This window comes from Leptonotus elevatus, chromosome 18, assembly GCF_054856555.1.
Source record: "Leptonotus elevatus isolate MCC_2025b chromosome 18, RoL_Lele_1.0, whole genome shotgun sequence".
Classification (NCBI taxonomy): Eukaryota; Metazoa; Chordata; class Actinopteri; order Syngnathiformes; family Syngnathidae; genus Leptonotus; species Leptonotus elevatus.
Window position 1 is genome coordinate 16,106,917 of NC_141256.1, and position 27,026 is coordinate 16,133,942.

The following is a 27,026-nucleotide window of genomic DNA, read 5'->3' on the forward strand; positions in this document are numbered from 1 at the left end:
ATTGATCCCACATTAAAATCGTAAGTATGACTAACATTAGTGACAATACTTTTTATTTGACACTCAGGAGGATACAAACAAAACAAAACCATCTTTAATTTATGCTTTGGACAGCAGCCGAGCAGGAAAGCAAACATCAAACAAGCACATTTCCATCAGACCGATACAGTAGAAGAAAGACCTTCCTTCCCCCAAAAAACCCAAGAACAGTGAGATTTCGCTAAAACCCTCAGGATGGCGCTATTGATCAAAAATCTCGGGTTCCTAATAAATGGACAAGTGAGATTCAGAATAGAGATTAATCCGCAACTAATTGATTACCAAATTTTTTCGACAACTATTTTGATAATCAATTTCAGCTTCTCCACAGTAAACATTGTGCGATTTCTCCACGAAACCAGACATGCTGCATCAAAACAAGATGTGCAAACAGTCACTTTTACTTTGGAAAATATGGATTAACATTTTTGCAGATTTTCTGACTGATGTTATGGACCAAAGCAGTAACCGAATCAAACTCGGTTTGTTTGTGCATTTTCGGCATTGGCAATTTGAAATCATATCCGGAAAAACTTTGTATTTTTTTTTTTGTTTTAAATATAATTAAACCAAAAACTAATTCAACATCTTAATTGCTTATTAAAATGGTTAGTTGCGGTCCAGAACGAAAGATAGACAATATTTACATGTGCTAATAAAACAAAAATAAACAACTCCAGAGTGCAACAACAAATGGCAACTGCACGCGCACAAACACACGCACGCACACACACACACACACACACGCACGCACACACACACACACAACATACTAGTAGCTCCAGTACTTTGTCAGTCAAAAGACCCCAGATGCAAGCTTTACTTCCGCAACTTGAGTCTAGTAAAGTGCCAATAGCAGCTGCTCGTGTCATGTCAAGTTTTAGTTATTTTTGCGCAAAGGATTTGGTCTCAGCCCCTCAGCGCCAACTGCCATCAGCTTATTGCTTTCCTCGTCAGCAGGTGTGTGATTTTTGTCAATGGGAGACCTCGGTCCCTCTCGTGGTACTGGGGTGCGCACAATTAGTCACCGAACACTTAAGTGGGAGCTGGTCGAGTATGCAAATGCATCATCGTGGGATTAAGTGTCATTTGCATACAAACGCGTTGCAAAAATAGCCGCCTGTTTTCTTAAAAATAGATCACATTTGTTAGGAAGTCGGAGCCGAAGCCGGAGTCTACGAAGTCACAAAAAACGTATCAAACGAGTCAGGAAGACCGCAGGCTCGAAAAGGCGAGTGGAGGCGACGACAGAGCAGCACGGGTTATGACGGGGAGACGACGGCGGCGGCTGTGCAAAAAACATCAGTCCTCCCAATGGCCTCCTGCGGCATTAGCGGTGATTGGCCTGCGAGGACGCGGAAGACGGGTTGGAGGGCAGCAGGCTGTGCGTGCGCGACGGCCGCTGAGGTCGGGGCGGCTGCGAGGACGAAGCGGCCGAATCCGAGGTGTCCGAACCCGGGCTGCCTTCCTTCACATCCGTATCCGACTGGGCTGGACACTCAAAATGGACGCAGTGGAAGACCTGCAGGTGGGGACGATCACGTCATTCACGCCTTTTAGTATGGAGGACCAAAACTGCCAAAATTTTAAATGGCAAAAATTGTAAATAAATAGATAAATAAAACAACTATATATATATATATATATATACAAAAATAAATATATAATTAGAATTAAATCTCAATCAATAAATAAAAACATATATACAAAAATAAATATATAATTAGAATTAAATCTCAATCAATAAATAAAAACGCTTTCCTCTCACATTTATTTATTTTATGCTCTGTTAGGTTGAATTGTTATTCAAATAAAGGGGCGGTCCTAAGTGTGTCTTGGGTTGGGCTCAGCCGTTGCAAACTGCCGAGAGTGAGCGGGTCGGCGAACAAGGAAGTCTCGCCGGCTTTCAACCCAAGACACGCTTAGGACCGCCCCCTCATTTGAATAACATTTCGTCCTGACAGAGCATGTGCAGCATGAAATAAATAAACGTGAAAGCAGAGTGTTTTTAGTTATTGATTGATATTTAATTCTATTTATACATTTATTTAGTATTTATTTTGACATTTTTTTAAATCTCGTTTTTTACTTATTTTATTTATGTATATTTTATTGTTTTTATTTCCATTTATATAAATTTTTTGGGATTAGATTTTATAATTATATTTTATATCCGTTTCAATGTTTGCTTTTATTTATTCATCAATTTATTTCAAATTGTATTTACTTATTCATTTCGTTCCAATTTGGGCAGTTTTGGTCCTCCACATTTTAAAGCCGTACTCACTCAAAGTCATACCTGAGACGGAGGTTCGCTCACCTCATTGGCGGTGTTGTGCGTGCCCACGATGCGGATGAAGGAGGCCGGCTGCTTGTCGAACTTGAGGCTCTGCCAGGACCTGGCGCACAAGGAGGTCACGTCGACACCGTTAGGACACAAAAGCCACCAAAAGCGAAAGCCGTCCGAGCCTCCGATCGCCTCACCGACACGTCACTCGGGTGCGGTCCACCACTTTGGTCCACTGCTGCTGATTGGTGGACACCTCGATGTAGTAACTGTACGAGCGCTCGTCGCAGTCCCACAGCAGGAGCCTGCCACGGAAGGAGCAAGATTTTTCAGAGTTATTCTCCCCAAAAAAATGACATTACTTGTTGTTAAATGGTTTTCTTTTTCTTTTTTTGGTTGCATTTTTAGATATTCAATGCTGAATTGTCTTTTGTCTTATGTGTCAGTTTTATAGTAAACTTGAATTTATTATGAGTGAGAAGCACGTTTTGTCTGCAATTTGAAGAGATGATGGTGGATTTTCACCTATTTTTGCAGGTAGATCTGGAACCCGCGTGTTATCTGTAACCAGTAAGCTCGATCACCTTAAGGAGCCGATGCAGTAGGGCTGAGCCAGCTGGATGACGATGGCGCCCGAGCCCAGCTGGTGGCAGGTGTAGCCCGAGTCCCAGTCGTAGTTGCGCGTGTCGCCGTTGAGCAAGGCGTTCCGGCTGCGACTCACGCCCTCGATCACGCTGGCGCACGTCGCCACCGTGGCCACGTTCTCGGTGGGGACTGCGTGTGCCGCACACGTGGGACGTCAGATATACGAAGATGGCAGCGAGCGAGCGAGCGCGCGCGCGAACCCGCAACTCACCCAGCAGTCCTTGCTCCAGCGTGAAGGTGCGGTTGGTGAACATGCACTCAAAGGCCACCAGATGGAAGACCTTGTTGACCGTGTTGTGCGTTCCCACGATGCGAACGTACCTGTAAAACAAAAAAATGGCGTCGTCATGGTGGTTACAAGAGCAGAAACGAGTCCGACAGAAAACGGGCTTGCCTGCACACTCTGGGCGTGAAGAAGAGATTCTGCCAGGAACGGCACAAATACTTGGAATGGTCCACCACGCGAACCCAGTCCAGCTCATCCATGGAAACCTCGATGTAGTAAGAATACGAGCTGCCGGCAAAACGAGACAACTTGGATCAGACGGCACAAATGACGAAAACCACACTGGAACTTACCGGCTGTCTCTGTCCCACAGCAGCAGCCGCACGTGGTTGACGATGGACGGCTGGCCCAGTTTGACCTGGATGCCGGCCCGCCCGTCCTCCTCGATGGGGTGCCTGGAGAAACCGTGGTCCAAGTCGTAGTTCTGCGTGTCCCCGTCCAGCAGCGCCGACTTCAGCTCGCCTTTTGTCACCTGAGCGCCGTGCTTCATGGTGGCGATGTTCTCCTCCGGAACTGGAAGACGACAACAGAGCCAATGACTTCAGTTGCCGTCGAATGACAAACACCCGACATTGATCATCGTGGCTTTGATTCTCCTTTTTAAACATTGTGACACGACAAGAATTCGTTAAGCGCGTTAAAAGAAATGAGTTACGTTCAAGCGAATTAAGCCGTTATTAACACACTAATTTTGACAACCCTAGTCATATCTTATGCATGTCTCACCGCCTACTCTCCACACACAAACAACAGCGAGAGCACTGACTGAGCATGCCGCGGAAGTTGAGGTCCATGTTGCGGCTCTCCGAGCGCATCTTGATGGCGTCCAGCAGGTGGTCGGGGCTGAGGAGGCCCGAGGGCCGCACCACGTTCAGCATCTCCGTCAGCGTCATGAGCGGCAGCCGCACAGCCGCCATCGCCTCTCGCGTCTCGCCGCTGTCGCCGCGTTGCCGGCACCAGCGGCACAGCGCCTGGAAGATCTCGCGCTCGCCGGCGGCAAACGAGTCGCGCCGCACCACCGTCAGCAGCGCCGTCTGTCAACGCAGAAAAAGCATCAGGAGTCAACGAAAACTAAACAAAAATCCTTTTGTCAATTCACATTTTTCAGTGGACTAAAACTAGACTAAACTAAAACCTTCATTAATAAACAATAACTGGGACTAAATCAGTATGCATTTTCATCAACTAAGGAAGACGAGACGAAAATGTACTTCACTTAATAAAAACTGGACTAAAATCTATGGACATTTTAGTTCATGAACAAAAAACGAGACAAAACTTATGTGATTTTGTCAAATCTTGTCTCTGCTCATTGGTCACTGTGACACTGTCATGTGACACACAGTGACACACCCCCTTTCAAATCTGCACACACATGGAACAGACAGGAGGCGGATTCATGGCGAAAGGCAAAAAAAAAAAGAAGAAGTAAACTACAGTATAACATAACATTCCAACGGCTATAACGTTCCAACAATAATGTTAATCCGACCGATAACTAATGCTGGCTAATTTATTAGCTCACAATGGCACCATAGTAGCCACTTGTTGTTATTCATCAAAAACACGAGAGAACATTTGATGTGAATTAGTTTTAGATGCGAAATGTTTTCTTGGACTAAAATAAAGACTAAAATGCTAGATTTATAGTCGACTAAAAGTTAACTAAATAAAAACGGGATGAGGTTGACTAACAAGCATGATTGAAACTAGACTAAAACAGACTCCATTTAAAAATGGCGGATACAATTAACACTGCCGTCCCCCCCTCACCTTGGAGAGTGCGAGGAAGCCGTCCGAGTTAAGGACGTCCGGCGCGTGCTTGTCCATGTAGGAGCAGCAGGCGGTGCCCAGCGAGCTCAGCGAGTACAGGCTGGCCACGTCGAAGACCAAGCACACGTTGCCGGTGTGTAGGACCGTGCGCAGGAAGTCCGAGGTGGAGTCCTCCAGCGGCTGCAGGCCGTAGCGGTGGGCCAGGCCCAGGAAGTCAAGCAGCACCTCCTCCCGGGCAGCGCTGAGGCTGGCGCGGCCCGTGTACAAGTAGCGCAGCAGCATGGAGAAAGCCTCCGCTCGCGTCTCCTCGAGGCTCACCTCCGCCTGCGGCTGAGATTCCTTCATGCCGCCGTACAACAGCGCCCTGGTGGACGTGCAAGGACTTACATTTCACAAGGGCAACTAAGGGCTTTCGAATGAAATCCAAAGAATCTTTCAAAGATTTCCTTCCCGGCATTAAGATGCATCAACTTCCACACAAATAAGAGCCCATCAGTCAGTCACGTGCGCTACCTGAAGTAGTGGCAACGTGCGGCCAGGATGACCCGATGCGCGGGGAAGCGCTTGCCCTCCACGATGAAGGTGACGTCGCTGTACTCCTCGCCCAGCGCCAGTGCACCCAGCTGCTCCGACAGCAGGTGGATGTGATCGATCTCCGACACGGAGGCCGGCTGCCGCATGGGATGGCTGTTGTTGCTCATGCTGGTGCTGGGGGCCGCCTGTCAACGGTGAGGCAGACAACAGAAGCGAATGGAGAACAAGACAGCAACCGGGCAAGGCTAAATCGACTTTTGTTTTCTTCAAAATTATTATGTGGCCTTTGTAGTTCAAAGCGTATATCCCCTGCTGACCTGCATTGCTTAGACGAACAACATGATTGTAAACAGAGAGAAGCTTTGAGGTGCAACAAGTAAACGACTAATAGACGTTGTTCAACTTAAAATGGTTGAAATCATAAATGTTTTTGTGACCGATTCGTCAATTAAAAGAAAAAAAAAAAGATTTTTATTTGATTATCAAAATAATCATTAGATGTAGCACTGGTGTGATGTTGAATTGCTTTTTGAATTTAATTTATTTTCAGATGTTTATTAAATATCGTGATTACAATATGATAGTATGATATTTGTAAAGAAAAACAAGTACATCTGTGGAAGTTAACTCTCGCATTGAGACCAGGAGAAATCTGAAATGTGGAAGAAAGCCAAACTTGTTTTTAAAGCATTGACGTCTCTGTATTTGGCTTTTTCTAAAGCAACGTGGGGTATTCGACTAATAACGGAATTCAGATTTTGGTGGGGTGAAAAAAACATGGATTTTATTTGAAGCTCATCTTGCCACACCCACTTTTAATAATGAATCGTAACAAATTGTGGCTAAGGAATGATCTGAATCAGCAGCGGTTCGTCTTTCGGTCTTTCTCTGGTAGACTTTGACGTTGTCCCTCTTCTTGTTTGTCGGACATTTATTTGACAGCCCGACGACGCGACGTGAGCCAAAAGCCATTTTCCACCCATTCCCTCGAGTTTGACTCACCAAGCAGCTCGCAGACAAACACTTCGAGTCCTCAAAGGCGCGTCCAAAAAGAGAAAACGAACAAAAAAACGCTTGATTATCCTCCGCGTTTAAAAGAAACTCCAAATATTCAATGGGTCCAACATCACAGTTAGCCAAAAACACCTCCGGGTCATGGGCAACTACTTCCGCTTCACAAGTGAACGACCGAAATTTATATTTTACATTAAACTGCACGTTTTTGTTTTGTCCCTTAATAACAAAACAATGGAGCGTATATTTTTTTTATTTTGTTATTGTTTAGTTATTGACAATTCCGAGCATTCGGGCATTTCTGACATTTCCCCAATGCAACGCATGCTTCTTACACGGTGTAAACAAACGGCATATTGTATTGCTTTTGTCGGTCACTACTATACAAACCAAGCAGATTGTTATTGTAGTCAAACGACAATTCATCACATTTTTAAATCAAAATAATCCTCACAAATCAAATCACAATGATCTTTAGTCCAATGCTTTACTACGGAATGGAAGGAGAGGGTAATTTCAGAGTAAAACCGCCATTTTAATTTGTGATGTAAACTCGGATTTGTCAATAATATGTTTGAAATTATGCAAGTCATCCTGAATGAAGATTCTCTGCCACACTTCAAATGGTAATTGCTATTTAATTAAATAGATTGTTAAACAAACTGACACAAATAACAGTAGCTATACTAGCTAATACTATATTTTTCCTCAAATGGAATGCAAAAGGAGTTCTGGTCTGAATGGAGTCAAATGGCTTCTAGAAGACTTTTTTCTTCTTTTTTTGCGTATGTGTGTGCATGCGACGGTGTGTTTGTGTATCAGCAACTATGAGAATAAATGAAGATGAAGTGGCTCTAAATGTTTAAAAAAAAAAACATCTTAAAGAGGCCCTACAGTTACATTATTTTCTTAAAAAGAATTCACTGAAGTTGAAATGTAAGTGACAAAAATATTGTTAGGCTCCTTGATGAAGAATCTGATGATGATGATGGTGGTGGGAAAAATGCTTTTCATCCTGTTCTCCAGTAAAAAGTACCAAACTTTGCAGATTCATTCCTAAACATTAACAGTAGCGCTAGTACGCCCTTAAAAATGCTGGGTCAAATATTGGATCAAAATTTGACATTAAACCATGTGTTGGGTCAGAGATGCTCCACCCACAACATGAAACAAAATAATTGATTTCCTAAACCAAGTACTGGTATAGGCATAGAAAATATTGAGAGATGTGAAATATATATATATTTTTTAAAAACAGGCATATCTCAAGCGGCAGGCACAGTACTATGATCCCACACTGATTTTGAGTAAATAGGTCACATGACATGGAAGCTATTGAGCTAAAATGCTAGTTTTTACATATAAAAATTGACACTCCACAGGTCACATGACATTGAAACTATTGAGCTAAAATGCTAATTTCTATGGATATAAATTGTTAGAAAATATTGAGAGATGTGAAATGGAAGAACAAGAGGTGTATCTCATCCAGCATGCACAGCACTTTCATCCCATCATAATTTTGAGTTCATACGTCCCATGACCTGGAAGCTATTGCGCTAAAATGTTAATATTGATGGATACAAATTCATAGAAAATATTGAGCGATGTGAAATGGAAAAACAATAGGCGTATCTCATGTGGCAGGTCCAGCACTAGTATCCCACACTGATTTTGAGTCCACAGGATCCAAAGAATGTTTTCTCTTGACTTCGAGATACAGCACGCAATAAATGTTGCACCTTGGCGGATCACGTGCACACAAACTAACACATGAAGCCATATTATTAGTAAAACAGGTCCCGCTGTGTTACTCACCAGCACATTTTTTTACTCCGGCATGACATCATCACGACGCAAAAGAGTAAGGTGCTTTGATGTCCCTGATGACAAACACATTTCAGGGCTTTGCAAAGTATGACCGCATGTTGGTCATTTGGGCTGCGTAGATTGGTGTGAATGGGGGGGCTGGACCCAATCTACAATACACAAGCCAATAGGAGTATCTTCTTACTCAAATCAGCGGTGAGCTGACTCCCAAGATGCCTAGTAAGCAGAAGCTGAGGAAACGCCGAAACATACAGAAATACCGAACACCTTACCAGAGATCCGAGCGAGCGCCGACACCTAAGCACGATGAAAAGGAGGAGCAGGAAGCGGAACCTGGGCAGACGCCAACGGTTCAAAGGATGGGCTGTCTGACGGCATCGCTTCAGCAGGTCAAAACTAATGCAGAACACCAGAAGGATGTGGACCAGACTGAAGCTAGCATGCTGCAGAAGGACGTGTACCATACTGAAGTTCCTGTACCCCAAAAGTCTGAAATGCAAGATCTTGACACAACTGCAACTTTCTTAGTAGACAAGACCATTGCGGCGCTTCTGGAGGCTCAGACTTGCCTGACCACACCGCTGGAAGACAAACCTTCAGATATACCCCCAACTGCAGCAAGACAGGTAGGGGAAACAAGTGACACTGAAATGGATCTAAAGGAAGGAAGAGAACATGAGATGCTTGGATCAAATAAGTTAACTGAAGTGCTCCAAGAACACAAAGCTACGCCTTCTGTAAATGATTGTACAACTGGATGGTTGGATGGCACCCCCACTGCACCTCAGGAGCAGGAAACAACTCCATTACCTCAGGACCCTGGGAAAAATCTTGAATCTCCTGTGGACAACACCAGCGCTGCACCTTTACCTCATAAGCCTGAGACAAATGATGGATCTCGTATGGATGAGAACTTTGATAAAGAAACAGCTCCACTACCTCAGCAATTAGAGACACATATGGATTCGCTTGTCGATGACATCTACACTGCTTCTCAGGAGCAGGAAAGAGCTCCATCACCCAAGGAGCTGGAGACAAATGTCTTAAACCTTGCGGATGAGAGCTTATTTGCACCACAGGAGGATGAGACACTTACGTCCACTCAAGACGAGGATACAATGTTCGACCCTCTGGAGGATGACTCATCTGTACCTGACGAAAACATGTTCAATGAAGCAACCGATGACGCTGATGATGTGACACCTGCAGGAAATCTAGAGACTGCAGTACCCATACACAAGGAGGACCTGACAAACGTAGGACTGACTTCTTTCAACATGAAACAGCTCATGTTGAAAGCGTGGCTTCATCTCGGAAAGATGAGACTGCTACAGCAAGTCAGAGCAATGACACTCGAAGATACAAATGTTTCACCTTTAGAGCAGGGAACACCTGAAGAACTAATGGTGGATTGTACAACTGCAATGCTGAAGGAGAAGCTCACGAATGCTGAATCTCCAGAGGAGGAAACAACTTCGATACATTGTGATTTTGTGAGCGATGTAGCGCCTCAGGGCGATATGACTGGTGACAAGGATAAGACATCGACAGCATTTCAGGAGGACACACCGCAAGTGGCACCCCAAGAAGACGAGACAGTTGCTGCCATTCAGGAGGAGGACACAACTCTAGGATTGCGTAATATTGACATGAAGACAGAAACAATGGAGGAAGTGATGAATGCTTCTCTCGAGGATGACAACATTATAGCCCCGGCGGAGGAGGAAACAACTTCAACACCTCAGCAGGTTGAAGGAGCCGTGTGGGTGGGGAAGGATGAGGCACCCGACACGCCCCGCGTGGAGCACATGAGTGCTGCACATCCAGAAGATGAAATACATGAAATGCCTCACAGGGATGATGTCAGCACTTTTGCTACATTGCCTTTGGAGAATGACACATATGCAGAAACCCAAGACGAGGATCGAGCTGCACCTCACGGGCACTGGAAATCCAAAACTCCTCTGGAAGATGCCACAAATGCTACTCTAGAGTTTGAGATGAATGTGGCACCTCTTGGAAAGGTGGAAGACAACTACTTAGCACTTCCAATGTCAGTACAGGTTGATGCAGAATCTGGGGCGCACACAAGTCCTTCAACACAAGAGGATCACACAATTTCAGCTCCTCTAGAGAAACAGACAACTTCAGAGTCTCAGAAGGTCGAGCTAAAAGTGGTACTTCAGTGGTATGGGAGACCATTACAACCCAAAGACACAACCAGTACCAGACTTTTGGAGAACGATGCAGCATCTAAAGAGGACGAGACAACCTTAGACTTGCAGAAATTTGAAAATGTGGTTCTTCAGGAGGAGGAGACACCTCTAGAATGTCAAATGTTTGAGACAAATATGGAGCCTCAGGAAGAAGCAATATTCTCACAACCACATAAAGATGATAGAACTACTGCACTCCAGAAGGACGACAAAACCACAGATGTCCTGGATGATGACACAACTGCTCCGCCACACAGAGAAGACACAGACTCACCTCCCCGGGAAGATGATGCAACTGCTGCACCCCAAGAAGATCAAACAAAGATAGAATCAGAGGCAATTATGGCACTTCAGGAGGATGATACGATAGCAACCCACCAAGAGTACCCTGACACACCCTGGACCAATGAGACCATCATTGCAACTCTGGAGGATGAGACCACTACTTCAGCTGACGAGCTGACAACGCTTGTCCCTGAAGATAAGCTTACTGCAACGCCTCAGAAAGTTGAGGCAAATCTTGCAGCTCACGTTTCACACCAGCTACAAGAAATGTCAACAGTTGTTCAGGTGCAGGACACAACTTCAGAATCTCAGGAGGTTAAGGGACGGATGGAGGATGAGACATCTGTTGCATATCAGCTGGATGAGACATCTGCAGTTCATCAGGAGGAGCGCACAACTGTTAAACCTCTGGGAGAAAAAATGGTTCAGCAAGAAGTGGCGTATCACGGGGATGGAACAGTTGCAGCACCTGCCGAGGAGAACGTGAGCGACGCACAGCAGGAGGAAACAACTGATTCATCCGAGACTGCAGCATCAATGGAGTTGGCCACAAATGATCAAGACAAAGAGACACCAGTAACACTTCAGGAGGAGAACGCCACTGCTGCACCAAAAGAAAATGTGTTAACTCTGGAAAGCAATTCAACCTCAGAATCCCCAAAAGTTGAGACCAATGCAGAACTCCAGGTGGATGACATAAGTCCACTGCCCCAGGAGGAAGGCACTTTTACATCAGTTCAGGCGGAAGAGGCAATGACTCCTATTGATAGTGACCCAACTGTAACACCAAAGACCGATGACAAAACAGCACCACCACATGAGCATGAAAGAAGTGCAGCACCTGGGGTGGTAAAGAAAGTTAAGTTCTATTTAAGCCCAGACACAAAAGTTCCAATTTATGATACAACTCGCTTGGAAGACGGTGCAAGTACAGCCCCGCGGGAGGAGGGAACAATTGTGGCAGCTCAAATGGATGAAACCACTAATGAGCCGCAGGTAAAGGAGGCCACGACATCGGCTTTACAAGGTGGGGCACATGTTGAACCTCAGGAGGATGAAATTAGTTTTCTTCCTCAGGATGATGAGACTACTGGCTCATCTCAGGGAGATGAGACAAGTCCATTAGCCCTGCAGACTGAGACTATTGATGAACCTCAGGCAGATATGACCCTGGCTGTACCTCAGGAAGATGAGACCCCAACGCCAGCTTTACGGGACGAGACGGATGTTGAACCTCAGGAGTATGAGACCATTATTGTACCTCAGGAAAACGGGACTTCTACATCAGCTTTGCAGGATAAGATAACTGTTGAACCTCATCAGGAAGAGACCACTGCTACACATAAGACCACAATCTCGACACCAGCTTTTCAAGATGAGGCAAACTTTCAACTTCAGGAACACGAGATCAGTGCTGCACCTCAAGAAGACGAGATAGCGACATTAGCATTGCAGGATGAAACCACTGCTCCTCATAAAGATGAGGCAGTTCTATCATGTTTGAAGAATGAGACAAATGTTGATGATCAAGAGGACGAGACCACTGCCGTGTCACAGAAAAACAAGATTTCTACATTGTACATACGGGTTGAGATGAATGTTGACTGTCAGGAAGCTGAGACTGTTGTACTTACGGATGGCAAGACCTTTTCCGCGCCAGAGGAACATCGGTCTTCGACATCATCGTTGGAGTATGAGACAGATATTGAATTCCACAAGGATGCGACCACCGCAGCTCCGAAGGAAGAAGTGACTACTGCCGCGCCTCGGGAAGATAACACCACATCACTCGCTCTGCAGAATGAGATGATTGTTGATATTGCTGAACCCCACGAGGATGAGACCACTGCTTCACCTGAGGAACTTGAGGCCACTGCACCACTGGTTCAGGATGAGACAAATGTTGAACCTCGTGAAGGTGAAACTACTTTTGCGCCACAGGAACATGAGACTGCTGCCGTACATCCGAAACTTGAGACACCTAAACCAGAAGCAATTTTGATATACATAATACATATACATTTACATAATGATAAGACCGCTACTGCACCTCAGGAAGGTGGAACTTGTAGATCAACTTTACTGAATGAGACAAACGTTGAATCACAGGACGACGAAACGGCTGCTACACCCCAGAAAGATGAGACCAATGCACCGGCTTTGCAGAATGAGACAACTGAATGCCCAGAAAATGAGACCACTGCATCAGCTTTGGAGGATGAGACAATGGTTGAACCTCAGGAGGATGAGACCGCTGCTTTGGAGGATGAGACAATCGTTGAACCTCAGGAGGATGAGACCGCTGCAGCACCTGAGGAAGTTGAAACCTTTACATCAGCTCTGCAGAACGAAGCAAATGTTGAACCTCAGGAGGACGGATATGCATATGAAGAGGAAGAGACAACCTCTGCATCTGAGGAGTACCTAAGCATGTTCAATTAACTGAGGAGACTGAGGCATTGCTCACTGAAAAAAGCAGCCGAAACAACTTGAGCAAGACAACATGGAGCTCCATCGTGCCAAGAACTTTGTGGCGGCCGCGGCTCAGGGCGTAGAGACAGTCGCTCAGGAACCAGAAGGTTGGCTGTTTGATCCCCGCTCTCTCCCTGAGTCGTGTGCTGCTGTGTCCTTGGGCAAGGCACTCCACACACTGGTGTATGGAAGGTGCGATTGTTTGGTGGTGGTGGGAGGGGCCGTAGGCGCACGCTGGCAGCCACGCTTCCGTCGGCCTGCCCCAGGGCAGCTGTGGCTACTTAAGTAGCTTACCGCCACCACAGTGTGAATGTGTGAGTGCAAGAATAATTGTATCCATTCCATTGTAAAGTGTCTTTGAGTGTCTAGAAAAGCGCTATATAAATCCGATGCATTATTATTATTATTATTATTATTATTATAGAACTGGTTCCTGACGCTGGAGTTCCCGACGCTCAGCGCCACAGACAACTACAGTATACTAAATGTAGCTGGTCATTCAAAAAGACTTGAAATCTTAAGTTATTGAATTTACCATAGGTGTGGTGGAAATGCCTTTGTTACCAACTCCTTTAGTGACTAAAAAATGTAAATAAAAATGATAAAATATGAATGCTGTGTTTTTATCCATCCATGTTCTAAACCGCTTGTCCTCACAAGGGTCGCGGGGGCCGCTGGAGCCTATCCCAGCTGGTTTCGGGCAGTAGGCGGGAGTACACCCTGAACTGGTTGCCAGCCAATCGCAGGCCGGCTGTGTTTTTATTTATGTCATTTATTTCAACGATGTGCGGCAAATTTACAAATGTATATTAAAATTATAGTAAACTAGTAATCGTATTTTTCTGACCAGCTTTTTAAAATTTATTTTTAGCAAATCTTTACATGCATGTGAATATTGTCGTTCATCCAATTTATTGTTTTTTCAGGGCATTAAATCCATCACAACTGAACTGTTGTGATTGTCTTCGAAGACATTTTGCTGTGTCATTTATATCCCATTTTGGTTGGGTAGGCCTAATTTTGAGATTTTTTTTCCAAATCTATCTTGCATGTTTGGCTTTCATTTGGAGCAAAATAGAATGCACTGAAGTTTGTGTGGTCTTCCAAAAACAACAGTAGTTGCTTTTAAGCAAAGACTAGACTGATCTGTCTCCCTCTGCAGTTGAATAAATATACACCTTGTATGAGTATTTTGTGGGAAAGCTGCTGTCGTATCCAGTGTTTGGTGGGGAGCGTGTTGCAGGGGTCTCGCCGCTAACTAGCTGAGAGAGTGCATTGTTCTCTGACCCAAATTTCGTGACCTGGAACTGTAGCAAAAAAAACAATAACCAAAACATTCAACTGTCGAACTAGTTACGTACAATTAGCTAATCTGAGGATCAAAAGCAAATTGTGCTGACATTACAACAAAGATGAGAGTGGAACCTTAAAACAAATACAGAATATCCATGATTGTTTATTTCGAATTTAGTCTTAGTCATTCAATATAAAACCGTTGTATCTTTCAATACACATGTATGTTGTTGTGAATGTCTCCATTCGGGCACAGAGAGAACACCGAGATGTAATAAAGTTTAGAGAAGGTCAAACCTAAATTCACCTGGAAATGTTTTAGTGCATTTGAGGTTCATCTTGAAATTACCCAACAGCTCAATCTCTTTTTTTCTTCTTTTTTTCTCATTTTACTTATTATTATTTTAATTTTTGTGTGTGAATCCTATATTTTAATGAATTACATTATCTGTGTATCACTGAGTAAAGTAATACAATGGCTCATAATAGAAAATCAGTTTGGGTTATGTTTACATATTAAACTATGCATTTAGGAAATTCACATTTTTATAGAGTTTGTCCATTTGTCAGGGAATTTAATTTTGTTCTCTCACCTATGGTTTCAGCGAGGGCCCTCTGAGCAAAATACAAAAAATATGTAGTTTCATTTTGTCTTTTGTGTGTAGTTAACTAAAATTCCAGCTGATGCCGCTAGAGAACATAGCCACAGAAAAACAAAGAAGATGACGCTCAAGGATTTGTGGGAAAAATTTTAAAGCAACAAGTGGTCGGTTTAATGTCCTCCCAAGCATTTAAAAACACGGTATGTTGGCCTTAAAGACACGTTTGCATCTAGTTGGACTGTTACCAGGGCATGAGGTGTGCTAAATATTAAAAATATTTAATGTATGTTTGATTAATGTGTTTTAATGAAGCTCATGCTAATTGCTGGGTAGCTCGAGAGTAGCAAGGCTGACTAGCTTAGTTTAGCCTTATTCAACCAAGTTTTGTTTTTTTGTGTGTGTGCCTTATTCAAACAGGCTACTTGGTGGCTTTCAACTTCTTAAAACTTTGAAAACTTAGTTTGTTGGTAGATTCATGTAACTAAGAAGTGTATGTGGCATTCCAATAGAGGTTTATGTATGTAGTGTTGGAAAATGAATTCACTTCAGTAGATACATTTTAGCTACTTTGTTTCATGAATACTTAAGTTGTAATGGGGCAAGCAAAACATTTATTTAATTTACCTTTAAACTGTTTGCCTTCTAATGACTCCTAAGCTATATTAGTGCCTTTAGCCTCACTGCCATTGTCTGCTTTTTAATTTTCACTTTTAGGGCTTCTCATTTTTGCCTTCACTTCAGCCTGCCAAACAGCCACGTTTCGAAGGTAAGTTGTGTGTATTTATTTTTAGGATTGTCTTTTTTATGTCATTTTCACTCTGGGAACTAACTGTACCCCATCAAACATAACCTATTGTTTTTTTGTGTGTTTTATAAAAAAAATTATATTAAATTAATTTAATATAGAAAAAACAGAACATAACTTGCACAGAAATGAATTGAGGGCCGATGTATCAGTTTATCCCGATTGTTATAAATATAAGATATAGCACTATTGACAATTCCGAACATTGAGGCATTTCTGATATTCCCGCAAGACAATGCAATGCAAATGCACAAGGTGAAAACTAAGTACGTATTCTGTATTGCTTTTGCCTGTGACTAGAATACAAACCAGGCAGATGGTTAGTAGTCAAATGATCAAATCATTTATTGAGCCATTAGTTACTGTTATAATGACCCCCCCCCCCCCACACACACACACTCACACATTCACAAACATACACACACAGTCACTAGTCAATCCTCTTTTTTAATCCTTATTAAAACATGACCAAAAAAAATGGCACAACGTAATGCAGTGCAATTCTACAGCTGAATTAAAAAAAATATGCCTTTATTAGGCTGATAGAGGGGCATGCGTCCTCAATCTATGGCGGAATTGCATCATGACATTTTAAGGATACAAATGACTCGTAATGAACCAATTTTGTGCTGTGAGTGTAAAAAATATGTTTTCATATGGCACAAGAAGGCACGCTCAGCTACCACCATATTGACTGTTTGCGTTTGATTTGTTTTCATATTTATGCATGTTTATTCTGGAGAAATTCAGATGAAAGAAACACTAGTATAAGGAAATCTAATTTTCTTTTTTTTGTTTATTTTTTTAGAGCTGTCAAACGATAAAACATCTTTTTAGTCATTTTATTTTATTTATTTATTTTTAAATAAAACCCAAGACACGCTTAGGACCGCCCCCTCATTTGAATAGCATTTCGACCTGGCAGTATGAACCAAAACTGCCCAAATTAAAAAATATAAATACATTTAAAAAATGACTAAATAAATAAATAAATGACAAAAAGTGAAAATAAAAACGAATATTAAAAAATATAATTCAAAAATTTAATACAAATGTATTTATTTATTTATGCATATATATTTTGTTGTTTTTATTTCCATTTATATTAATTTTTTGGGATTTAATTTTTGAATTATATTTTTTTAATATCCGTTTTTATTTTCACTTTTAGTCATTTATTTATTTAGTCATTTTTCTTTATTTTGAATTTTGTCAGTTTTGGTCCTCCAGAAGTGTGTCACACAGTGCTACTACTGTCTTTTGCTCACCCGAGAGACACGTTAAAACCTCACCACGCCCCCACCGTGCGCCTCAAACACATCCAGTGGCTTCATCACTTTTTATGGCCGGGGTCCCGCTCAGCATCAGGCAGCTCATCCAGCTGCTTAAGAAGGCGCGGATAAATCTAATTCTGTTTTTCATCACCCTCGCTTCATTCTTCACAGCCTTTTTTTTACGAGACAGGGCTGCAAACGTGAGTGGAGGTTTTTTTTTCCCCCGGATTTACAGCTGACAAATTGTGGCGACCATTAAAGCCAAGGGCCACCGCTAATGAACAGCCGCTGCAATCACGCAAGCGGCGGGGGCTCCGTGGCACCCCATCGATCCTGTGTCATCCTTGAGGGGGAGGGGGTGGCATTTTCTGACTCTGACCCCGTCACTCCAGAGGACACTCGCCATGGGATTGTACTGTACGATCTAAAATCTGCCCAGCAGTCAACACTTAGCTCTGCAAAAAGGCAACAAAAGCTTTGCATGGTGTGAATGAATGCTTTTAACCCCCCCCCCCCCCTCCCAGCGTCCCTTTTTTTTTTCCTGGCCCCGTGGATATTGGCGTGCAGTCAGCAGGCCCCAGCTGTTGCTTGGCAGCGAGGCAGAGTGCAGCAGGTTGTCATCAGACTGCTAGCATCCTCGTGGAAGAGGGGAGATGAGCGGCGTAATTAGCGGGGAATGAGGCCAGCGGCAAGCCAAGTGGTCCCCTGGGAGGGGGAGCGCGGCCCTTCTCCCCCACCTGCGGGGCCTCAGGGGACCCTGAGACGCGTGGCTAATCTGCAGGGAGCTACCTGTTGGACTGAGTGCGAGACATTTAGAGTGCTCGCAATAGCTACGTTTTGACTGGACACATTTTTCAGAAGATTGTGTTCTGTGACAAAATAAGTACCGGTTTTATCTTTTATCGGCTGTCAGATTTTGAAAAAGGCCGACAACGATATTCGTCAAAAAAGCCCAATATCGGCGCCTATCCTTACCTACTCTTTAATAATCAAGAGTTGAACATGTGCGTGGGTTGATTTCTTCAAAACAGCGGTTTCTGACTCAAAAGGAACGAAAATTAGCATTGTGTGAAAGACATGACGATGATGCTAATATTTCTTGCTTTTGTGATATATAAAAGTATAAAACAACACCCGACCAATGCATAGCAAAAATACTAACGTAGCTAATCATAATGACTGGAAAAAAAACACAACACATTTGCCACATTTGTTTTTTTTGCCAGCAAAATCCAGCACTTCTCCATTTTTTTTTAAATCTATTGCTACAGTACCTGCTTCACATGACGCCATGTTCTTTTATGGTGTGTATAAAATCCCCAAAATAACGACCAATCAATCAAGAGCTCATCAGGAGCTGATTTCAACTCTCAAAATATTTATACTTCACTGGTTCAGAATTTTTTTTCTACTCTTTGAAAATAGTAATGCTCATTTCTTAATGGGACACGATTAGTAAACATTGTTTATTCTAATCTAGCCATAAAAGCCCAGGCATCAAGGGAAAGTCAATTGTCTAATCCATTCTTAAATCATTCCAATCAAATACCCACAACCACGCAACATAAGTGAGAAAATTACATTATATTTAGCGGGACTAAAGTAGTGTGGGTGAAATTTTTGGGGGAATCGGTAAATAAACATTCATAGCATTTCCAGCTTTCCAGGTGATGCACACGACACTCCAATTACAACATCATTTGGTTCAATGGAGGAAAGAAATTGGAGGTAAACAAGTAAATAATCCTTACAAATTTTCGCTGGTAATTCAAATCATTTATTTCCTCATAGGATTTATTTGACTGTCAAGAGCACCAAGTGTCTATTAAAAGTATGGCATTTAAGATTAAATTGAAGATTACAATATAATCTATTTTATATCCTATTTACATACTGATTCTTTCCGGGTCAGTGAAGTAAAGGTAAAAAAAAAAATGTTGTATACAAATAAGCAAGTGTCAATTTGAGATGAAGCACAATTTTTTTTTCCAAATGTCCAATACACCAAAGAACCAGCTAGTCATCTTGACATGTAAAAATAAAACTATATGTTACCTTGTAATCTGTATTTCACCTGCAACAAGCACTTTCATAGAGCGATGTCATATTTTAGAGCGTGCAGTCATTTCAGAAGTGTGCTGTCTCATCTTTTACGTTTTTTGCTCAGTTTGCTAGTGCAACTGTTTCAAATTCATTTTATTGTTTTTATTATTATTAAAAAAACAATGATCATTTTAGCTAGACCTATATATCGCAATATAGAAAATGTCCTTAAAATTGCATTAAATTAATGGCAATTTTGTATTATCTTTTTACCATTTGTTCATACAATACATATTTAGGATAGAACACACAATAAAAATAATTTTAAATGACCACAAGAGGTCGGTCGCGAGTACCGATACCTTGAATTAGGTAAGGTCGAGTATCGGCCCTATACTGATACCTGGTATCGGTACTTTCCCATCCCTAATATTAATGCAATTTTTTTTTTCAAATGTCCAATACACCAAAGAACTAGCTAGTCATCTTGACATGTAAAAATAAAACTATGTGTTACCTTGTAATCTGTATTTCACCTGCAACAAGCACTTTCATAGAGCGATGTCATATTTTAGAGTGTGCAGTCATTTCAGAAGTGTGCTGTCTCATCTTTTACGTTTTTTGCTCAGTTTGCTAGTGCAACTGTTTCAAATTCATTTTATTGTGGCTCGTGTCATTGTGTATCGTGTGTGTGTGCGCGCGTGTGTGCGTGTGTGTGCAGGTGTATGGCGGCCGCTTGTGCTTCCATCTGCGTTTTGCCACTGATGAGCAAAGCCATGAAATAGATCCAGCTGGAGATGCGCGACCCGTTGCTCAAGCCTCCTGGGAAATCATCCGCACCGTGTCCACTTCCTTTAGCACCCGGGAGAACTATCAATAAGTGGGTAATTGAATTTTAAGCACAAACACTGCTGTCAGATGAGCGTCTGTGTGGCGTGTGTGTGTGCGCGGTGGCTGTTTAGTTGTGTGAACACAGCGAGGCTGTTGTCGGCCCTCTGGGGATGAGAGCAGGAGGGATGAATGTGTAATCCATTAAATAACAATTACGCCCTGTGATGCTGCACAGTAGCTGTTGCGAGGAAAAGGAGGAGGGAGGGAGGGAGGGAGGTGAATCGCTCCTTCCAAATAACTTCTTTATAGCAAAAACACACACACACACACTCTCTCAATTTCGCAAAGGAATTTGAGCTCACTTTAGCTCAACATGCATTGCAACGTGCACAAGGCTCGTTTGGCACGTCATTTCATTTTGGGCCTTTGTGTGTGAATGTTTACTATACAGTATACATGTGTGTACGTGTTTTATATAAACATCTTATCTATATTTTGTTATGTTATTCATATAATACTAATTAGGTATGTTTTCGATACCATGGTATGTTTTTTTTTTTTTCAGACTGGTACCAGTACGAGTACTCAACTCTTGAGATTTTCACCTATACTGATACCAAATACCGATACCAGTACTGGATACATTTAAAAAACAATGATAATTTTAGCTAGACCTATATATCGCAATATAGAAAATGTCCTTAAAATTGCATTAAATTAATGGCAATTTTGTATTATCTTTTTACCATTTGTTCATACAATACATATTTAGGATAGAACACACCATAAAAATAATTTTAAATGACCACAAGAGGTCAGTCGCGAGTACCGATATCTTGAATTAGGTAAGGTTCGAGTATCGGCCCTATACTGATACCTGGTATCGGTACTTTCCCATCCCTAATATTAATGCAAATGGCAGACGATACACCAAAAGTATGCAAATAATGTTATATCAAGCATGAAATATATTAGGGCTGGGTATTGATTAAAATTTCCTCAATCGATTTGATTTCGATTCACAAGAGTACAGTTCGATTCGATTTAGATTTTTCCCCGATTCGATTCACATGAGTTCAATCCGATATTGATTAATTATGGAACATCAATTCTTCTTAAATATTAAGGACATGATAAAAAAAAACCTCCATAAACATTAAATTCCAAATTAATTGGTTAAATGATGTATTTATTAATGAAAATAACACTTGTTATAATCTTAAGCATTACACAAAGATTGACATCAGCATGGATGAGATGATGAAAATGTTTTCTAATTCAATAATTGTAAATATAAATTAAAAAGATTTTGAATAGTCATAAAGTTCAAGTCAGGTCTGTCATAAATGTGAGAAAATTTTAAATTTTCTTGTCTTACTACATAAAAAAACACTAAACGATTTTGATAATTTATTTACAACCAAAAGCTCAAATATTGTTAAAAATTTGCTTTGTTCAAATTTTTTAAAAAGTACCATTTGGAGTTGTTTTCTTCGTTTTTTTAACTTTTTAATGCTTAGTTGTTTACATAACATTCATCCTCCTGCAGTGCTAACCTCTCGCCATCCTTCACCTTCCTGACAGACTGCAATGAAAATGAGGCGTGCGACATAATGAGAAACGAACGCATGAAACGTCTCGCTTGAACGTGTCGACTCGTAAACTCATCAGTGAGCAAATAATGCGGCGATTCGACTCAAGTACAGATGATGATGATGATGATGATGATGATGATGATGATATTTCATTTAGTTCGCCTCAACGAGCAGGCAGCCAGAGAAGACGACAGATGTTTTGCTGGCGTCCGCCGACTTTTAGTGCGATTCTTGCTGTCACGTGGAAAGTGCTCAACTTGACGCTTGGAGGCCTTCGGGGTGTTGAAGAACTTGTGATTAGTTTACACAACGCTGCTAATAAAGGGAGAAGATGTGATTATTTTGACAAGCTGATTATAATATAAACAAAAATGTAAATGAGATATTTTAATATGAATCGAAACCCATGCGATAGATTGGTATAGCCTGTTACAATAACAAGCAATTGGAAGAAAAAAATGAAGTTCTTTTTGTTTGTTTGTTCACTTTTCACAAGAAAGCTGTTGTTGCGAAATAATCAAAAATGATGCACGTCGACCTCATGATGATACAAAGGAGTCTAAAGATGGTCGCATGCAAAATTTGATTTTTTTACAACAACTTTTTTCATATGAAGCCAGGATTGAATTCTTCTATCCGTTACATCATCAAATTGGGTACAAACAGCATTTACGGAATTTTATATTATAATACAATAAAACAGACGGAGGTGGGATTGTGGGGACTTTAGCTCAGTGAACGTCTGACCTGTTGCGTTTGCTTTTTATTTGTCGAGGAGGATAATTTGGTGTGATGACAAGCATGGAAATGGAAAACGAATGTGATATAAAAAAAAAATATATATATTGTGTGACTCTTGAAAAAATGAAATTCTCTGAAACAACTGGCAGTGAATAGTTAAGAATGCTTAAAATTGATCATTTATGATAAGGTAGTTTGACCCAGGAATTGCTCTATATCTCTATCTCTATATCTCTCTTTCTCTATCCATCTATTATATATATATATATACATATATATATATATATATATATATATATATATATATATATATATATATATATATATATATATATATATATATATATATATATATATAGGATTTTAGTGTTAATTTGAAAAATCTGCTTAGAAATAAAAAAAAGATTGCTTTCAACCTATTTGTCATTTCCCTTTAGGATGCTAATTTAATTTGTATTTAACACTTTTCATTTCAGCCATATTAACAACTAAACCCTCTTTTGTTGCGTAAAAATAATCAGACTACCTCTTTCCTCCCCAAACAGACACACTTCCCCCTGTCACTGTGTGTGTGCGTGCGTGTGTGTGTGTGCGTGTGACAGCGCGGTCGTTAAGTTGCACTCCTGATCCAAAACAAGTTTGCTAGCTGTGCTTTTCTCATGGCGCTCGCACAATAGGCCGTGTATGGGAGCTGCCTGGTGGCATTGCTTAATTAGGCGAAGATTTGATTCATTTGTGCCAACTGACAGCTAATTAGAGAAGTGAGGGCGCATGGGAGCAACGACACTCCCGACCGAGCGCAGGGGATGGCCGAATGTAGCCGAATGTGAGCCGCGCTTACGTTAAACCTTTGTGACGCCCACCTGCCTTTTTTTTAGCATGCGGCCTCAAACATATGCGCTGCGTCTTACTGGGAAGTGTTTAAATGCGGCCTGTTGAGATGTCTGACAGCTTGTGAAAAAAACTGAAAGTGTATTCAAGAAATTCCCCTCAAGATCAAGATAAATCCAATTCTCAGTTGGCGTGACCGTTTGTTTGCACATTTCACCAAACATGCGTGTTGACAAATTCTGCAGGAAACGTTTAGTACAGTAGGAGGTTGTATTTGTATTTGCTACAAATGTATTGATTCTGCCTTGTGTCTCCTGCTGCTTTTTCAACAGGATGGCACGAGACGTTCAAACAAGCTGCCTGGAGAACGGGCGGAGCCAAATGTTAAAGATCCCGAGCTAGTCAACTGCAATTTCTCCCCTCTAGCCGAGGTATGTCGAGAGGTAAAAGTTGAAATAAAATCAATACAGTCCCTTAACGCATTTGCTCCCAAAGACGTATAAATATGCTCTATTTTAAGTGTTTTGAGTTTCCCAAAGATTATTTCTAAATTTCTTATGTTTAATTTTTTTTATGCTCGGGCATACAGAAGGCTTTGATGCAGCATCTCAACTGCAGAGAACGGTTGAGAAAATGGTAGTTATTACAAAAACGGCCAGCAGGTGGCAGCAGAGCAAAAAAGATCAACCAGGGCCATGTTGAAAACAAGCTGATTTCCTCACAGTTCTATACAGATTTGTGAATAATGATGAAACTTAGCTAATGGCTGCAAAACGGAAACAAATAGAAACATACTTTTTTTCCTGATGAAAGAAAAGACTAATCTTTCTTTTGGTAGTTTCCATGTTTTTATAGCAATAGAACACAATATTCTGCGGGCCTTGCAAAATGAATCAAAATCCAGTAAAACAGCCGGGAGCAAAGGAGATTGCTTCAGTGAAAGTGGCTGGGAGGGAATGAGTTAATTTGGGTCCATAACATAATATGTCGATCGTGACATACACTATCGCGCCATTGCAAATAAAAGTGCATCAAATTACTTAAAAATAAAAATTACATTTTGATGAAAATAAAGCTGTAATATTCACACCCCTGTGCATAAAGTATCATTTTTACTGGCACGAAGCAACTTTGAGGAGGACGGTTCCATCAGGATGGTTTCAACAGGATGTCACGGGACGTTCAAACAACTTGCCTGGAGTTTGGGGCGGAGGCACACATTAAAGGTCCCGCCCGGGCGAGTCAACTCCAATTTCTCCCCAGCAGCAGGACAAGGGACGAGGCTCCCGGCAGGAGGCCAGTCCGGGGAGGACAATTAGGGGCTTACCAGCGTGTCCCTGGCGGGGCGTCCGCTCGCTTGCTTGGCCCCGGCCCTGAGCCGCCGCAATGGCTCAAAACAGTCAGGGGCATTGTCTCACCTAATTATGCTGAAAGCGGGGACCCTTTTTTTTTTTTGTGTGTGTGCCGCCACCGCCATGCCTGTCCGATTCCCTTCTCCTGCCGAGCTGCTTGTCCTTGTCCACTGTGGGAGTGTGCTAATTACACTGGAAATGGGTCCGAGCAATTATGTCACTTGTGATTACACACAACCACAAAGATTTTTTTTTGTGTGTGTGTGTGTGTGTGTGTGTGTGTGTGTGTGTGTGTGTGTGTGTGTGTGTGTGTGTGTGTGTGTGTGTGTGTGTGTGTGTGTGTGTGTGTGTAGAAAGTTTTTTTTTTTTTCAGGGGCCTGTCTCCCATGAAGGAATGGGCCTCATTACACCAATAACGCATCAGCACATGCAACAAGGGGCAAAGGGGCGCCCGGGCTCCCAGAAATGGAGACCCCGAGAAAGGCAATAGCATGAAGTTATTGCCCTAATTAATGTGCCCAATCACCAGTGGCACATTGTGGGAAGCTTTTTGTGTCTTCGCCTTAATGGGATGTTTTGATCAACGGCTGTTTGCTGACCCGACGCCGACGCTGGGAAACGGCAATTAGCTAGATTAGGGGAGCCATTTCTGGGCCCCGCCGACAAATGCCATCACCAGAAAGGAGCCGTGCTTCACAAACGCGACCTAAGTTTGCTTTTGAAACGCTTTTGGGTACTCACACTTCAGTTTTGTGTCTTGTTGTCATGTTTGGAAGATTTTTTTGAAAAGGTTGCTTGAAAAACATGGCTGCTATGTCCTTTTCAAAAAAAATGCTAAGATGGTTTGATCATTTTAGGGTTTTAGTCTGCCTTTGTGATTAGCATATGTCATCAATGCCTTTGATTGCCCGTCACAAAAATCGTAAGTCATTTTATAGGTTTCTCATTCGCTGTTGATTTTTCTGACTAGCTTTGTTGTTATTTGTAAACAACGTACTGAATCATAACGTATTGTGCAATGTCAATTTGAAATCATGTCCTGATTTTTGATAATCAATGATGGAATGTTTTTTTTTTTTTTAAATCTTATTCACAGATAAATTGACTATTATAATAATTGTTAGTGAGTTTAGCTCTAAATTTGAAAAAATGTGCAGCTAATCCATGTGGTTGAAATCGCTATCAGCGAATATAATTCACCCTGATTGAAACCCCTCTAATATATAAACTATACATATATAGGTTACACATTTATACATACACATATAAAATATGTATGTAGGCTATACTCAAAAAAACAGTTGGGTAAAAAAAAATAACCCAACTATGGGTCAAAAATGGACCGATCCTCTACTTGGTTCCAATTTGACCCAACATTGAGTCAAGAAATTGGTCTTTAGTGTAAAGCAACTCAAAAATATTGGTCACATCCTATACTTGGGTCAAAAAAAAATTGCTCATTTTGTATAAAACAACCCAGAAAGTTGGGCGCATGAAACATCCGTATATGGAGCGTTCAATTCTTAACTCATGAAAAAAAAAAAAAGTGCTTAACTTGAAATTGGTAAAACTGCGTCCGAATGGTGCATGAGCAGATCGAGGTTGCGCCCACGTTTTTGCATGCAGGCCCACAGATGGCCCACGCGGCGTCATCTCATCTCTCTTATCTGGAAGCATCTCCAAACGTGCAGACAGACTTGAGTCTCCGGAGGGATCGCGTTTGTTTTGATGATTGTGCGATTCATTCATCACGCGCGTGCAACACGTCCACGCGCGAGCCACAAATCGGCAAACGCGACACTAATTGAATAAATAGCTGATTAGATGAAAGGGACAAAAAATCAATTGCTGTATCCCCCGATGCACTTGCATTTTCTATTACATTACAGATGATTTTATTATTATTATTGCAAAAATATGCTTATATTTAATTATTAGGCCAATATAATTTCATCAAAACAAAAAGACAGCAGACTGTTAGCTGTTGTCCCCCCGGTGTGTCCTCAATACCCTTAAGTGGGACGGACGTGCACGTTTGATCACGTGGCCGATTATGAAGGGAGTTGGTGGTGGGCAACGGGTGGGGCGGGGGTGGAGGGGAAGGCAAAGCAGCTTAATAACAGATCAACAGATGCGCGCGCTATAAGGGGAAAAAAAAAACGTTTTTATTGCGCAAACCTAATTAGAATATGCAAATGAGCACACGTGCGAGGGGACGGCAGGGTCGCGCGTCTAACGGATCAATGGCCTGTTTGATTGGCTCGTGAAGTGACGTCAT

At 41.9% G+C, this 27,026-nt stretch overlaps 2 protein-coding genes and 1 long non-coding RNA gene across 4 annotated transcripts; 2 read left to right on the plus strand and 1 right to left on the minus strand.

Annotated features, from left to right (window-relative positions):
- Positions 1-36: 36 nt before the first annotated feature.
- On the minus strand, positions 37-6,709 carry btbd9 (BTB (POZ) domain containing 9). 2 transcript variants are annotated; one of them, XM_086061035.1, is made up of 11 exons: positions 6,567-6,709; positions 5,544-5,749; positions 5,031-5,394; positions 4,024-4,291; positions 3,551-3,770; positions 3,366-3,485; positions 3,183-3,292; positions 2,911-3,100; positions 2,524-2,631; positions 2,360-2,438; positions 37-1,561 (listed from the first exon to the last, which is right to left on the minus strand). In XM_086061035.1, exons 2-11 carry the CDS (start codon positions 5,729-5,731, stop codon positions 1,370-1,372), a joined length of 1,839 nt encoding a protein of 612 aa, XP_085917161.1. In that variant the 5' UTR covers positions 5,732-5,749; positions 6,567-6,709; the 3' UTR covers positions 37-1,369. The 2 variants fall into 2 exon arrangements, with proteins under 2 accessions (XP_085917161.1, XP_085917160.1); XM_086061034.1 differs by having other exon boundaries at positions 2,339-2,438.
- A 1,845-nt stretch (positions 6,710-8,554) lies between these two features.
- Positions 8,555-13,920, plus strand: LOC147158890 (uncharacterized). Its single transcript, XM_086061312.1, has one exon. The coding sequence runs from the start codon at positions 8,621-8,623 to the stop codon at positions 13,349-13,351; it is 4,731 nt and encodes a 1,576-aa protein (XP_085917438.1). The 5' UTR covers positions 8,555-8,620; the 3' UTR covers positions 13,352-13,920.
- Positions 13,921-15,395: 1,475 nt separating this feature from the next.
- LOC147158891 (uncharacterized) lies at positions 15,396-26,791 on the plus strand. The gene is made up of 5 exons (XR_015090733.1): positions 15,396-15,476; positions 15,991-16,042; positions 20,120-20,278; positions 23,729-23,827; positions 25,102-26,791. It is a non-coding gene; the product is annotated as an uncharacterized LOC147158891 (long non-coding RNA).
- Positions 26,792-27,026: the final 235 nt, after the last annotated feature.